At 50.1% G+C, this 15,768-nt stretch overlaps 2 protein-coding genes across 14 annotated transcripts in view; one reads left to right on the top strand and one right to left on the bottom strand.

Moving 5' to 3' along the window:
* METTL21A (methyltransferase 21A, HSPA lysine) overlaps positions 1-12,296 on the bottom strand; it is a 68,818-nt gene extending 56,522 nt beyond the window's left edge. For 2 of the 13 annotated variants that reach the window (XR_013372879.1, XM_077884989.1), the window contains exons 1-3: positions 10,488-10,644; positions 9,714-9,904; positions 8,563-8,674 (exon numbers count right to left, since the gene is read on the bottom strand). Coding sequence is in view for 11 of the 13 variants with exons in the window: in XM_077884989.1 (XP_077741115.1) it covers positions 8,563-8,674; positions 9,714-9,860 (259 nt within the window). In the remaining 2 variants the exon portion in view is untranslated. Of the gene's footprint in view, positions 1-565; positions 2,483-8,512; positions 8,675-9,713; positions 9,905-10,260; positions 10,415-10,487; positions 10,655-12,012 lie in introns of those variants that run through there. The other 11 variants (XM_077884990.1, XR_013372878.1, XM_077884982.1 and 8 more) reach the window with 11 other exon arrangements.
* The window catches only part of LOC144305804 (uncharacterized), a 71,095-nt gene continuing 65,281 nt past the window's right edge, over positions 9,955-15,768 (top strand). The window contains exons 1-2 of the mRNA XM_077884888.1: positions 9,955-9,966; positions 10,062-10,575. Coding sequence (XP_077741014.1) covers positions 9,955-9,966; positions 10,062-10,575 — 526 coding nt within the window. The remainder of the gene's footprint in view (positions 9,967-10,061; positions 10,576-15,768) is intronic.

The raw sequence follows: 15,768 nt of genomic DNA, 5'->3' as shown, positions 1-15,768 counted from the left end.
CTAAATGCTAGGTGTCTGCATGCAGTGCATACAGTTAATGCAATATTCTGTTAATGTTTCCTGTGAGTTGTTTACCATGGACCAATATGGCGAGAGAAGACTGAACCGAGTTATCCTTAAGGTGAAGCAACCACGCAAGGTCAGCCCGGAAATACCTCATCTGCATTGCAGTACCAGTATGTGTAATCCTATTTAGTTTGGGCCTCATAAATTCTGAAGTTTAACACCGTGATTCATTCTTTCATAACATGATCTCTCTTCTGTACCCTTCTTTAGTTTGTAATCGCCATGGGTAATCCCCCACGGGATTCCAGACCAGATACAGCAAGCACTGTTTCAGTGGCAGCTCCCACTGATGTTGCGTATCTTAACCTGTAAGGTTAGGACAACATGTAATTCAATCTGGCATTTACAGTCCTAAGTGTGATACTGAAGAAAACGTTCAAGCTGTAGACTTTAGATGTACTCCTACCACTTTGACCTTTCAGTGCTAGACAGCATGCTACATGATGAGAATTCAGAGATACTTCTCATCTCCCCTGATAATAAAAAATCACAGACTGCCTTTTCCTGGTTTGACTCAGAACTTTATTTCTGACTTTTTTTTTTAAGATTTTATTTACTTATTCATGAGAGACACAGAGGCAGAGACATAGGCAGAGGGTGAAGCAGGCTCCCTCTGCAGGGAACTCAATGCGGGACTTGATCCCAGGACCCAGGGATCACCACCTGAGCCAAAGGCAGACACTCAACCACTGAGCTCCCCGGGGGCCCCTATCTCTGGCTTTCTTAACAGTCTATACATTTGCAGGCAATACTGGAGTGATCTAGTCTTTTGCACATCCCCTCAGTGTTCGTTTTAATACTTCTTACGTGTAGACCTTTTCAATGTTTGTCTCGGGGGTTTCTGAGGCTACCTCTATGGTGTTAGGGGTTCCAGGAGTTTTGGCAGGATCCTCACATGAGCTAGCCACTATCCTGTAACATCTGTCAATTGTACAAATATCCTAGTAGCTACCATCAGCCATGGGACAAAAACCCCTACCTTCATAGAGCTTACATTCAAGTGAGGAGAGACAGGCAATAAGATGTGTTTTTAATATTAGAATATCCAGCATGGGGGTGCCTGGTGGCTCAGTCCATTAAGCATCTGCCTCCAGCTCAGGTCATGACCTCAGGGTCCTGGGATTGAGCCCTTTATCTGGCTCCCCGCTCTGCGGGGAGCCTGCTTCTCTCTCTCTCTACCCCTTTGCCCCTGCTTATGCATGCCCTCTCTATCTCAAATAAATAAGATCTTAACAAAAAAAAAAAAAAAAAAAAGAATATTCTAGTATGTTATTTGAAGATAGGCACTAGGGAAGAAATAAAGCAGGAAAGAGAGATGTGAAATGTCCAGAAATAAGGGAGATGGCAGTGACACATAGGTCACGTTTCAGAAAGGCTTTGGCTTTTTCTGAGATGGGAAGCCACTGGAGAGTGCTGAGCAGAAGTACGGATGAGTTGAGGCTTTAACAGAATTTCTAAGGGTAGGTCAAGGCCAGAAGCAAAGAGTGGTGTGAAGAGGCCACTCAGTGACGCTGCTAAAGGAGGCAGGTGGTCTGCCCCTTGCTGTAAGCACCCCAGGCCGCCAACCCAAACCAGCTCCCAAACACACCAGCCCAAGTGCAGCCTCTCCCGACTCTCCTGAGCAGAACTCCCTCACCAAACACTCAAGAGGTCATCCCTCAACTGGGCAGCTCCCCCAGTGGTTTCCCTTTAGGTGTTTGTTTAGGGGAAGGGGCACGGAGGAGGGCTTAAATCTCTTTGAATCTATCAGTTTCCTTTGAATCTTTCTTCCTCTTGCAGTTTAGTTGGGAGAAGAAATAGATCATTTGTCCGTAGCTTCCTACCATCTGGATCTTGTGGATCATACCATTTGTGTGGTCTAGCATGTTCTTCTCTGTGTCTCCTGTAAATCTGAGTTTAATTTTTTGAGCAAGACTATTTCAGAGGTGGTGGTGTGTTCTTCATCAAGAGGCATGTGGTGCCCGGTAGGCTCTGTTGTTGTGATGTAAGCAGGCACAAATACCCAAAGCCCAGATCTTTAATTCACTAGATTCCTCCTGTGGTTGTTTGTTGAGAAATTTCTACAAAAGGAAGTTTCTTTCAATTACTATTTGGTTACTCATTTTGAATAGAAACTGAATAGGAAAGGCAGGGTCAACTCTGCTCTTCCCTCCCCTTTCATATACCAGATTCCAAAGATCTGGTTTCTAAGCATCCTCAAAAGATGACTAATTGAGTTCATTCTGCTGTTGTATCATGAACTCATGGATTAAACATATTTGATATATTTAAGTCCAGTGCCATGGTCAGTATTGATGTTCAGGTTGTCCTATCTTTTGCCAGTGGACTTTTGACACAACACCATGTCGTCCTTGTTAGCTTCTTCCTTGCTATCTGGTATGACAAGATATTGCGGGGTCATCTCAAACATTTCCTGCTACAGAAAATACATTTCCATTACACATTTTCAGCCACTTAAAACTTTTTTGATTTTTTTTTTCTTTAGATGGGAAAGAACAAGTCTGTATGCTGTTGGGAATGGTCAGGTAGGAAGAGGGAAGAAGAGAGACAACACAGGAGAGGGAAGGTGGACCGCAGTGTCACTGAGGAGGTGACAGGGGGTTGGCCTGTGCAGGGCAGACGCCAACGTGCGTGACAGAGCCCGCAGACCCAGCCCCAGGGAGATGGGAGGTTACAGAAGTCCTCTTCCGGCTGCGTCAATCTCCTCAGAGAAACAAGAAGCGTCACCAGCTGGGAGCAGGTTAGCAGAGAGGAGAGGAAGCAGAGTGGCCGCTCAATGGCATCGACTGCCCCTCACGTGACGATGGACGACGTGAGGCAAGACGGAGCAGCAGCCGCACTGGGGGCACCGGGCAGCTCGGGCCTGGAGCCCCAGCCTCCGCCGGGCGCACAGCCTCATGGGGAGAAGCGAGGGCGGCAGAGAGCCCAGGGCCCAGGAAACGACCCCCCGGGAGGCCCGCGCTGCAACACGTAGTTGGTGACAGACTCATGGGAGCTGACCCCACACGACATGTCCCGCCGCCACTCAATGGGTCACAGGAAAAGACACGTAACACCTACCATCACTTTCGTTTGTACTTCTGTGAGCAACACCTGACATCATTCGAACGTGTGAGCGCAGGCTACATACCGGAGACGCAGAGATGAGCAAACCATCCCTGGCTGCCAGGAGCTCGGTCTCATGAGGTCTCACGAGGGACAGAGACACAGAAACACAAACACAACTGTGATGCAACGAGAACGTGCGGAGTAAGCTATGGAGACCTGGGTTGCCAGGAAATGACGTGGACCCAAAGGACACTCTTTGAGAGGGGCAGAGGTCAGAGAAAGAATTCAGAAGGAAGGGAAATCTGAGCTTACACTGGGAAGATGTGGCATCAAGCAGGGGAAGGGGGTGAGGAAGGGCCATCGGGGCAGAAGGGACAGGCCAGAAGTCGCGGGTGAGTCCCTGGAACCGCAAACCGCGGCCGCTCTGACACAGGAGCCTGAAGAGCCAGGCAAGAGGGGGTCAGAGCCTCAGAGTCTTAAGAGTCTTAGGCCGTGGCGAGGCACGGGGTTTTTTCTTTTTTTTAAAGTAGACTCCATACCCACTGTAGGGCTTGAACAAATGACCCTGAGATCAAGAGTCACATGCTCCACCCGCTGAGCCAGCCAGGCCACCCTCCCCCCCAGGCACGGGGTGTTTAAGTCCAGGCCACCCCAGCACTTCTGCACGGAGGACGGCCCGCTCTGGCCAACGGGGTCTACCCAGACTAGGTCTGAGAACACAAAGCAGAGGCAGAGAGGTCAGGCAGTGGGATGCACGTACTTGCATCCATGATGAGGGAAGAGACAGATGCTGAGAGCTGGTGGGGAGGGGTATGCAAAGGGAGAACTGCAATAAGAAATCCTTAGGAAAAAAAAAAAAAAGAAAAAAAGAAATCCTTAGGAGAAGGTCAACAGGGCTCAGGGAGGGAGCTGGGGCTGGGGGGCAGGTCAAGCAGCTGGCTTGAGTGAGGACTCGGATGGCCACACTCACTCACAAAAAAGAAGGATGAGTTTGCAGAGGTAAGAAGAGTTCAAGTGTAAACACATGTACTGTTTGAGGTGCTGAGAAATCGGCAGGTAGAGACACTCAGCCTTCAGTTAAACATACAAGTGAAAAGCTTGGTACAGACAAAGTACAGAAAACTAAGACGGCTCTTTCCTGATCCGAGCGTTATAGTTTAAGGCTGTTCCCCAGACTTGGTTGGCATCAAATGACCTCGGAAGCTTTTAAAATCCAGATTCCCTGACCCCACCCCAACTTCTAGAACCCTATCTTTAAAATGAGATACTTTCTTCTAAGAATAATTTCCACACAGTATGAAGAGATTTTCAAACTAAGAACCAGAGCTTGAGAGTCAGACTGGATTCCAACTCTAACTCCACATCCATGAGCTTTGTGACCTCAGGCAAGTTACCTAACCTCTATTAAGCCTTCATTTCACCATTGAAGACAGCTCCAAGTGGACCTACCAACCACACAGAGGAACAGTGAGGACAGACTAAAGACCCAGGAAGTGGGAACTGCCCAGTAATAAACAGGTGTTATTTTCTTTTAACAGGAAAATCTCATCACCCATTATTAAAGTTCTATAGAGAACTCCCTGGTTTTTTTTTTTTCCCATCTTTTCCTCCCTCCCCCCTCAGAATTAGAATGGAAGCTTCCTGAGGAGGCAGGTATGCACAGCACCTAAAACCAGACCAGATATATGGTGGGTGTTCCCTGAATTCGGGAATAAATGACTCAGGTTACAAAAAGTGAAAATGCTGTAAAAAGAGAACGATCAACCTCTGACATTTCAAGATCACTACCTATTCTAGTTCTCACTGCCTTCTTCCTAAAGAGACTAACTTTTCCTTTACCCTCAGATTTCAACCTCAAAACTAATGCCTAATACTTTGCAAACACAACAAATAACAGGGATGCAAATCACATAGCAGCACAGAGGTACACACGTTAACTTGCATGTATGTACATACATATACATATGAGTACACGTACATATACACACGCCTCTATAACCATGATCACAACTATGATTAAAAATACAGGTGGAGGTGGGGTTCCTGGGTAGCTCAGTCGGTTAAGCATCTGCCTTCAGCTCAGGTCATGATCCTGGGATCCTGGGACTGAGCCCCACATGGGCCTCTCTGCTCGGTGGGGAGCCTACTTCTCCCTCTCCCTCTGTCCCTCCCCCCTTGCTGTGTGTACTCTATCTCAAATAAATACAATCTTTAAAAAAAATACAGGTGGAGGAAAAAGAATGGAAGGAAACACACCAAAATAGCAATAGTACTTATGTTGCAGAATCATGAATAATTAGAATGTTTGATGGGCCTGTCATCTCCCTCTTTATTATGCTTCTAAGGCTATTTTTTTTTTTTTTAAATATTTAACTTATTTATTTGAGAGAGAGAGCACGCACAAGCAGAGGCTGGATCCTGGGACCCTGAGGTCACGACCCAAGCCAAAGGCGGATGCTTAACCGACTGAGCCACCCAGGCACCCCTAGGGCTATTTCTGAAATGGAGTTACATCACTTTTGTAAAAGAAACATTACTTTTCATGATCTTCTAGCTTGTCCAGCTCTTATTCCAGAACTATTTGAGTATCTATTGCGTGGCAGTAGGGACCGAGGACACGTAGAGTGAGACCCAGCCCATAACTCATGATTCAGCCTGCCAGGGGAGACAGACACAAGAAACAACTGCCTATTACAAAATGTGTCTCAACAGAATTGGGAGCAGACCTGGCGCTGTGGGCAGGAAAAATAACGCTGAGTTCTGCTTTGGGGCAGGAAAGGATTCAAGGAGGTGGCAGTGAAGCCGGGCCAGGAAACACGCGTCCCCAGGTCACGAGAACGTCGTCTGCTGTTCTGTTCCACCCCACTCCCGGAGCCATCCATCTTGTGTGGCAACAACTAACTAGTCCCTCACTCTGCGCTAGTCTTTGAAAAAGCTCATCCCATTGTCCCAACCCCACAGACCCAGATTCCTAGATCACAAACAGAAATACTCAGAGGGGCAATCACTTTTATTTTAGCATTTGCTTTGTGCCAGTCAATGGGCTAACCACTTTCTATGCCTAATCTCATTGGATCCTCATTGTGGCATGAATTGATAATTATCCCCAATTTTTTTTTTAAGATTTTTATTTATTTATTCGTGAGACACACACACACACACACACACACACACACAGAGACAGAGACACAGGCAGAGGGAGAAGCAGGCTCCATGCAGGGAGCCCGACGTGGGACTCGATCCTGGATCCAGGATCACACCCCAGGCTGCAGGCAGCGCTAAACCTCTGTGCCACAGGGGCTGCCCAATTATCCCCATTTTATAGGGAAACAAGTTGAGAGATTAAGCAACTTGCCCCAGGTCACACAGCTAGTAAGAGATAAAAGAGGGGTCAAAACCAAGTCTAACTCCTATGCACTTTGCCAACTAACATGTCTCTATACCAGCCGATGGTGCTGTGAAGCCTCGGTTCTCCCAGGGAAGCAGAAGAAACTTCATTTCCCCTCCAGTTAACTCCTCTCACATCAGCAAAGGTAGCGTCAAGGAAAGATAATAAAGGGTCAAAGCGTCTTACAAACCTGATTTGACTCTCAGGTCTCCACTGACCAGGACTTCACAAAGGGGCTTAACCTCCCAGAACCCCAGTTTCATTGGTAAAATGAAAAGTTAAAAATAGGGGGATCCCTGGGTGGCTTAGCAGTTTAGCACCTGCCTTCGGCTCAGGGTGTGATCCTGGGGTCTCGGGATTGATTCCCTCAGCGGGCTCCCTGCGTGGAGCCTGCTTCTCCCTCTGCCTGTGTCTCTGCCTCTCTCTCTTTCTCTGTCTCTTATGAATAAATAAATAAAATCTTTTTAAAAAAAAAAAAAAGAAAAGTTAAAAATAATAGCTGACACTCATGGGGATATTATAACAAAGGTAGTGTATGAGAAAGGGCCTCATTGCTGCCTGCAAGTGCTGCGATGTTAGGCGGAAACCCAGGCCCATTTACATATACTGCTAACCACCACCCTGCCCATGCTCCCCATCACATTTGGGAAAGCAAGGATCTAAACAGAGGAAGGAATTCTGAAAAAAGAAAGAAGTTACCAGAAAGAGGACACAATGGGGGGGGGGGGCTTTCGTGGGTCCTCGAGTACCTGTAATATAATGGAATTCTATCTCTTCACCACCAAAGTGGGGTCTGAGTACCAACAGAGTCGGCATCATCATCTCCTGGGAGCTTGTTAGAAACAGGGCCCGACCCCAGACCTACAGAAGCTGAAACCACATTTTAACAAGAGCCCTGGGTGACAATACTGAAGTGATGAATGTTATATATTGCATCTTACAAGCTGGTTTGAACTGCAGGAGTCAAAAGCTGTAGAAAGGAGTCAACAATGAATAATAAAATAAAAAAACTTAAGGGCGCCTGAGTGGCACAGTCGGTTGAGCGTCTGCCTTCGGCTCAGGTTGCGATCTCAGGGTCATTGGGCTCCCTGCTCACATTGTATGCTTCTCCATCTCCCTTTCCCTCTGCCTCTTTCCCCTGCTCACACTCTCTCTCAAATAAGTAAATGAAATCTTAAAAACAAAACAAAGCTTAAAAGTGCTCTAGGCCTAATAACTTAGGCCTGTCTGTATAGCAAACAAAAAATGACAAACCTTGATATCATCAGAACTGCATACTGTGAATACAATTTTTAAATATATCAGTACAAACTATAGTAGGGCTGACCCTTCTTAGAAGAGAAAAACCAGCAAAGTTTCCTCAGCAAGGACACTACAGGAATGGGAAAATCTGCTCTACTCGCCTAACAGGTTAACAGAGTATGGAAAGACCCCTAAACTACAAAAAACTATGTGTATGAATGTGACAATTGTCTTTGAGCTGAAAGTTGCCTTCAAATCATACTATTGGCATAACACTGAAGGGGGCAGGAACCCAACTGAGACAACCTGTCTCCTGAACTGCAATCCTACTTGCCCAAATAAGGGGCACTTGGGTGGCTCCGTGGATTAAGCCATCTGCCTTGGGCTCAGGTCACGATCCTGGAGTCCTGGGAATGTAGCCCGGTGTGGGGCTCCCTGTTCAGTGGGGAGTCAGCTTCTCCCTCTGCCCCTTACCCCACTCGTGTTTTCTCTCTAATAAAGAAATAAAATCTTTTTTATAAAATAACTGCCCAAATAAATAAATGTGTTTGCTTAAAGAACAAAACAACACTTAAAAAAAAAAAAAAGAAAAGCTGAAGAGAGCAAAGCGATCCCTCATGAGAAGTATAAAAGGATGAGAGCAAGAGCACAGAAATCAGACTTACTGGAGTTAGGGGCAATAGCGGTTGACTCAGAAGCACATGACACAGAAAATCCAGTAAGGGGAAAACGGACAGGGGTCTGTGTCAAGGAAATAAGCAAACACACCTCGCAATGAGTTCTGCTCACAAAGGAGTGAGCCAGGGTATAGCACTCACCCAGCAGGGCAGCCACTATGCCCACCAGCCCGGTGCCGGCACCCAGCTCCACCGCAGAGCAGCCCCTGAGCTCCACAGCTCCCATCTCCAGGTACGTGGAAAGAACCACAGCCTGAGTCAAAACACAGCGGGAGGATCCAAGTCAACAAGTGCTTTAGGAGCCCAAGGGTTTCGGGCAGCTTCCCAATAGCGGGGGACATCACACGCCCCCCTCACCCTGCATGGTTCCAGGCCCAGTTTAGTGATGTGCAGAAACTCAGCAGCTGCTGGTGGGTGACCCCCTAGAGGGGGCACAGACACCGCAGCCTCGCCCCACCAGGTCCCTCCTGGGGACCGCAGGAGTCACGGACACTGCCCACACAGCATAGCGTCCTGCTCCATCTGGCACCTTTAATTTCTTGCTGTTTGGTATATGAATTATATCTCAATAAACCTGTTATTAAAAATAATAATAATTGGGCAGCCCGGGTGGCTCAGCGGTTTAGTACCGCCTTCAGGCCAGGGCCTGATCCTGGAGTCCTGGAATCGAGTCCCACGTCGGGATCCCTGCATGGAGCCCGCTTCTCCCTCTGCCTGTGTCTCTGCCCCTCTCATGAATAAATAAAAAAAATTAAACCATAAAATAAAATAAAATAAAATAAAATAAAACAAAACAAAACAAAATAAAATAAAATAAAATAGTAAAATAATAAAATAATAAAATAAAATAATAAAATATAAAATAAAATAAAATATAAAATAAAAATAAAAATAAATAAAATAAAATAAAATAAATAAAATATAAAATAAATTAAATTAAATTAAAAAATAAAATAAAATAAATAAATAAATAAATAAATAAATAAATAAAATAAAATAAAATAAAATAAAATAAAATAAAAATAATAAAATAAATAAAATAAAAGGCAGCCCGGATGGTTCAGTGGTTTAGCGCTGCCTCCAGCCCAGGGTGTGATCCTGGAGTCCCGGGATCGAGTCCCTGTGTGGAGCCTGCTTCTCCCTCTGCCTGTGTCTCTGCCACTCTCTGTCTCTCATGAATAAATAAATAAAATCATAAAAAAATAAAAATAAATAAAAATAATAAAATTATAATAAAGACCATTCTTACAATGAATTGTGGTTGTCTTCAGAGGCCCAGTGGCTGTACTTACCGCGTCCCAAACCACTGCTGCGACTCCCAGCTGCCTCCAGTCCTGCCGGATCTGGATCGTGTGGTTCGCAAAGGAGAAGGTGGCAAGAGGCTTGTGGAATTTCTGCAACCCCACTCCCGCGGTGTCCTCATAGGGCACCAGGGCCATTTCGCAGGCACTCAGCTCTCTGCACCCTCAAAGCTCTTGAGGCTCTGGCCAGGGGGAGAAAATAAAAAAAGCATTCTCTCTTAAGTAGCTCCAAATGCTTTTTAAGGCCATTTTTCACAAGTTCAAAAGAAGACAACAGAGGTGGTGGGGGGGGGGGGGGGGGTTGCTAAGTCCCTCGCGAGGCCCTTCCCCTTCTGGGAGGGGCGCCCGGTTCCGCAGCCCGGCCACGGAGTCGGCTCTGGGCCCACGACCCCGCGGGCGCACCGCGGCTGCAGGGGGCCCGGAGCGGCGGCCCAGGGCGGGGACGCGGGCACGCGCGGGAGCTCTAGCCGCGGGCCGCAGCTTGGGTCGCCCCCCGCCGGCTCTGAAGTCCCCCACAGCGACGGCCACGAGCCCGAACCTGCACTTGGACCGGGTGTTAACGGTTTGCGCGCAGCCCCGGGTCGCCCCGGCTGGAAGTGCGAGCCCCGAGCCCCGAGCCCCGACCCGAGCCCGCCCGTCCGCGACCCCCTCGCGCGGGCCCCAGAGCTCCGGGAACGGGGGGGGTCCCCGGCCGCGCCCAGGCCGCCCCCCAGGCCCTGCGGGCACAGCGGCCGAGCCCGAGCTGGGCCCCCGGCCTCCACTCACCGCTCCGGAGCCGCCCCGCGCCGCGCGCCTCGCTCCGCCCGCCCCGAGCGCCTCCGGGCCGCAGACACGCTTCCGGCCCCGCCTGCAGGTGAGCTGGGCGCGCGCCCGAGGGGGTCCGGCCCGCCTCCCTCCCTCCGCCGCCCGAGGTGTGCGAGCCCCGAGGCCGGGCCGGTCTCCGAGGGCGGGGAGGGCGGGAGGGCGGGAGGCAGGGAGGCCTCGGCCGGCTGGGGGCGCGCGCGGCTCGGGCTCTCCCCGGCCGGGGCCCCGCGGCTCCGCGCGCTTCTCTCGGGCTTTGCCGACGGGGAGCGTCCGCCCGGCCCGAGCGCGGAGGGTCGCCCGTCGCCCGCGGACCGAGTGGGCTCCGAGGAGTGCGCGGCCGCCCCTCCGTCCTCGCCTTGCCCCGTGCTGGGTCCTCGGCCCTCCGCGTCCGAGGCGCTGGCGTCGCCGCTTGGTGGCAACAGAGGAGAAGTGACAAAGCCCCTGTCGTCCAGAGCGCGAACTCGGAGTCCGCGCGCGACTGGCCCCGCGCCCCTCCTCCCCGGACCCGCGCCTCCTCATCCTCCCCGGACCCGCGTCCCCTCCTCCCGGGACCCCGGTCCCCCTCCTCCCCGGGCCCCGCTCTCCCCCTCCTCCCCGGGTCCCGGTCCCCCTCCTCCTCCCCGGTCCCCCTCCTCCCAGGGTCCCGCGTCCCCTCCTCCCCGGGCCCCGCTCCCCCTCCTCCTCCCCGGGCCCCCTCCTCCCCGGGCCCCGCTCTCCCCCTCCTCCCCAGGTCCCGGTCCCCCTCCTCCTCCCCGGGCCCCCTCCTCCCAGGGTCCCGCGTCCCCTCCTCCCCGGGCCCCGCTCCCCCTCCTCCTCCCCGGGCCCCCTCCTCCCCGGGCCCCGCTCTCCCCCTCCTCCCCAGGTCCCGGTCCCCCTCCTCCTCCCCGGGCCCCCTCCTCCCAGGGTCCCGCGTCCCCTCCTCCCCGGGCCCCGCTCCCCCTCCTCCTCCCCGGGCCCCCTCCTCCCCGGGCCCCGCTCTCCCCCTCCTCCCCAGGTCCCGGTCCCCCTCCTCCTCCCCGGGCCCCCTCCTCCCAGGGTCCCGCGTCCCCTCCTCCCCGGACCCGCGTCCCCTCCTCCCGGGACCCCGGTCCCCCTCCTCCCCGGGCCCCGCTCTCCCCCTCCTCCCCGGGTCCCGGTCCCCCTCCTCCTCCCCGGGCCCCCTCCTCCCAGGGTCCCGCGTCCCCCTCTCCCCGGGCCCCGCTCCCCCTCCTCCTCCCCGGGCCCCCTCCTCCCCGGGCCCCGCTCTCCCCCTCCTCCCCAGGTCCCGGTCCCCCTCCTCCTCCCCGGGCCCCCTCCTCCCAGGGTCCCGCGTCCCCTCCTCCCCGGGCCCCGCTCCCCCTCCTCCTCCCCGGGCCCCCTCCTCCCCGGGCCCCGCTCTCCCCCTCCTCCCCGGTCCCGCTCCCCCTCCTCCCGGGTCCCGGTCCCCCTCCTCCCCGGGCTCCCTCCTCCCTGGTCCCCCTCCTCCCAGGGCCGGCGGTGGGCGCACCTGCCCCAGGGACCTCGGTGCCGGACGCGACAGTCACCGACCCAAGCTGCCTCCGTCCTCCCTTTCTTCCCGCTGTGCGCCACCCCCCCCCCCCCCCCGCCCCACCTGCCGCCGCTCGTCCCGGGGGTTTTCCGCGTCCCCGCGCCTGAGCAGGACCGCGGCGCCCGCCACCTGCCCCGCCTGGGCTCTGCCGCGGGGACGTCTCTACTGCTGCCGGGCGACCGAGCGTGGGCCCTTCCCGGTGCCTCCCGTGCGACCTGCTGCAGGAGCCTCAGGCCAAACCTAAACCGCCGCTCTCTGGCCTCCCCCCTCCTGCAGGGGGCCTGCGAGCCTCTCCCCACTTTTCTTTAACCTTCCAGCGGAAGAGGAGACTTGGAAGGGATCAGCAGTGAAGAAGGCCTTTGGCTAACTTTTTTGTCTTTGCTCAGCTTGTTTATTTTTATTTTTAAGATTGTATGTAATAGGATTTATTTTTTAGTGCAGTTTTAAGTTCAGAGCAAAATTGTTGAGAAGAGACAGAGATTTCCCATACACTCCCTGCACCAGCACAGGCTTAGCCTCCCCCCCCCATTATCAGCACCCCCCCCCACCAGAGTGGCACATTTGTTACAATTGATGAACTACTTTGAACACAGCATTATCACCCAGAGACCATAGGTTATTTGGGGGGCTCATCCTTGGTCTTGAGCATTTTATTTATGAGTTTGGACAAATCTGTAATGGCAAATATCCACCATCATAGCGTCATATAGAGAAGTGTCATTTCCCTAAACATCCCCTGCGCTCCACCTGTGGATCTCCCTCCCTCTACCATAACCCCTGGCAACCGCTAATCTTTTTACGCAGTTCCTCTGGTCCATACCAAAGAGTGTGATTACTGAATTTTATGGTAAAAGTATGTTGAGTTTTATAAGAAACTACTAGACTCTCTTCCAAAGTGGCTGTACCATTTTGTGTTCCCACTAGTAATGAATGAGAGTTTCCGTTGCTCCATGTCCTTGTCAGTATTCGATGTTGTGTTTTGAATTTTAGCCACTCTGGTAGGTGTGTACTAGTTGTTTTAATTTGCAATTCCCTAGTGACATGTGATGTGGAACATCTTCATATGCTTGTTTGCCATCTGTGGATCTTCTTTAATGAAGTGCCTGTGGAGTCTTTGGCCTACTTTTTTGGTCCTATTTTATTTTCCAGCTTTATTGAGATATAACTGACATATTTAAGTTTAAGGTATAAAGTGTGATGATCTGATACGTGTATATACTGCAAAACCATTATTATAATAAGGTTAGTTAACACATCCATCATCTCACATAATTATTACTTTGTGCACGTGTGTAGTGAGAACATTTAAAATCCACTCTCTTAACAACTATTAAGTATAGGCTACAGTATTATTAACTATAATCACCATGCTGAATATTAGATTCCTAGAACTTACTCATCTTATAACTGTAAGTTGGTACCCTCTAACCAGCATCTCCTCATTCCCCTACCCCCTGCCCCTGGCAACCACCATTCTAACCTGTTTCTATGAATTTGGCTATTTTAAAAAATAGATCCCACATAGGGGCATCTCGGTGGCTCAGCCAGTTAAGCATCCAGCTCTTGGTTTCAGCTCAAGTCCTGATCTCAGGGACGTGGGACCCGGCCCCGTGTCATGCTCCATGGTGGGTGTGGAGCCTGTTTAAGATTCTCTCTCCCTCTCCACCTTTCCCCCCTCTCTTGTTTATGTGTTCATGCTCTCTCTCTAAAAAAAATAGAGAAAGGTTCCACGTAGGAGTAAGACCATACAGTATTTGTCTAGCTTCTTTCACTTAGTATAGGGCCCTCAGCGTCCAACCATGTTGTTGCCAATAGCAAGATTGCCTTTTCTTTATGGCTAATATTCCAATATATATTTGTATACATATAATGTATCTTATATGATATATATTATGTGAGGTATATCACACCACATTTTCTTTATCATTCATCTGTCAATAGAACATAGGTTGTTTCCATGTGTTAGACGTTGTAAATAATGCTGCAGTCAATGAACATGAGGATTTAAGTATCTTTTCTAGATGGTTTCACTTCCTTCAGATATAAACCCAGAAGTGAGATTACTGGATCATACAGTAGCTCTATGTTTGATATTTTGAGGAACCTCCATACTGTTCATACTGATTTCCATAGTGGCTATACTGAATTTTATTTCCACCAACAGTGCAATAGTGTCCCCTTTTCTCCACATCCTCTCCAACACTGGTTATCTCTTGTCTTTTTGATAGTTGGTGCTCTAACAAATGCGAGGTGATATCTCATTATGGTTTTGATTTGCATTTCCCTTATGAATAGTGACCCTGGGCATCTTTACATGTGCTTGTGGTTTGCCTCATTTTTAATCTGATTATTTTCTTATTGCTGAGTTTTGCTTTTTTTTTTTTTTTTTTTTTAAAGATTCAGGATCCTGAGATCGTGACCTGAGCTGAAATCAAGAGCCAGATGCTTAACTGCCTGAGACACCCAGGCACCCCTTATTGTTGAGTGTTCTTTGTATATTTTGGGTAACAGTCCTCTATCAGATAGCTCTTTTGCAGATATTTTCTCCAAGTCTGTGTCTGGTCTTTTCCTTCTCTTGACAGTGTTTTTTTGCAGAGCAGAAAATTTTTATTGTAATGAAGTCCACATTATCAATTCTTTCTTTCATGGATATTGCCTTTGGCATCACATCAAAGAAGTCATTGCCAAACACGAGGTCATCTGCATTTTCCACTATATTACTGTATAGGAGTTTTATTGCTTTGCATTGTAATTTGGGTCTGTAGTCATTTCCAGTTCATTTTGTGAAGGGTGTAAGGTCTGTGTCTAGATTCATGTTTTTGCATGTGGACGTCCGGTTGTTCCAGCACCATTTTTTAAAAAGACTATCTTTTCTCCATTGTGTTGCCTTTGCCACTTTGTCCAAGATCAGTTGACTATATTTATGTGGATCTGTATCTGTGGGCTACCCACTGATCCGTTTGTCTGTCCTCTCACCAGTACTACACTGCCTGGATTATTACAGTTTATAGTAAGTCTGAAGTTGGGTAGGGGCAGTCCCCCAACTTCATTCTTTTCCTTCAATATTATTTTTCCTAGTCTGGCCTTCCTTCTCTCCTCCTTTTCTCTCTTCCAGGGTCTCCTTTCTCTCTTACCTCCTCTGCATCTTTGCTGCTACTGCCTCTCATCCTTCCTCTCTTCCCATTTTCTATTTTTTTTTTTTTTTTATGATAGTCACAGAGAGAGAGAGAGAGGAGAGAGAGGCAGAGACACAGGCAGAGGGAGAAGCAGGCTCCATGCACCGGGAGCCCGATGTGGGATTCGATCCTGGGTCTCCAGGATCGCGCCCTGGGCCAAAGGCAGGCGCCAAACCGCTGCGCCACCCAGGGATCCCGCTTCCCATTTTCTTCTTATCTTTCTTCCTCCCTTTCCTCTGGGGAGCCAAGACTGGGCACAAGAAAAAGGACAGACTTTGGGGCCAGAGGAACCATGAAAATATAAATTCTGCCTCTGACACTTTAATTGGGATGACCTTGAGTAATGCCTAAAGCTCCCCAGATCCCGGGCTCCTCAGCCTCAAGCCTGGCACAAAGGTCCCGGCCCCTCCCCCTCCTCCTCTCTATTCTCCATTGTTTTTGCTGAAATCTGGCATCGACTTTACAAAACAAAACCTTCCCAACCTCTCCAGCACTCCGCTAACACAGGACGTTTGCCTCGTATATTTACTTACATTTC

The sequence above is a fragment of the Canis aureus genome, chromosome 36, assembly GCF_053574225.1.
Source record: "Canis aureus isolate CA01 chromosome 36, VMU_Caureus_v.1.0, whole genome shotgun sequence".
NCBI classification, from domain to species: Eukaryota; Metazoa; Chordata; class Mammalia; order Carnivora; family Canidae; genus Canis; species Canis aureus.
This window is presented reverse-complemented; position numbering and strand designations above follow the sequence as displayed.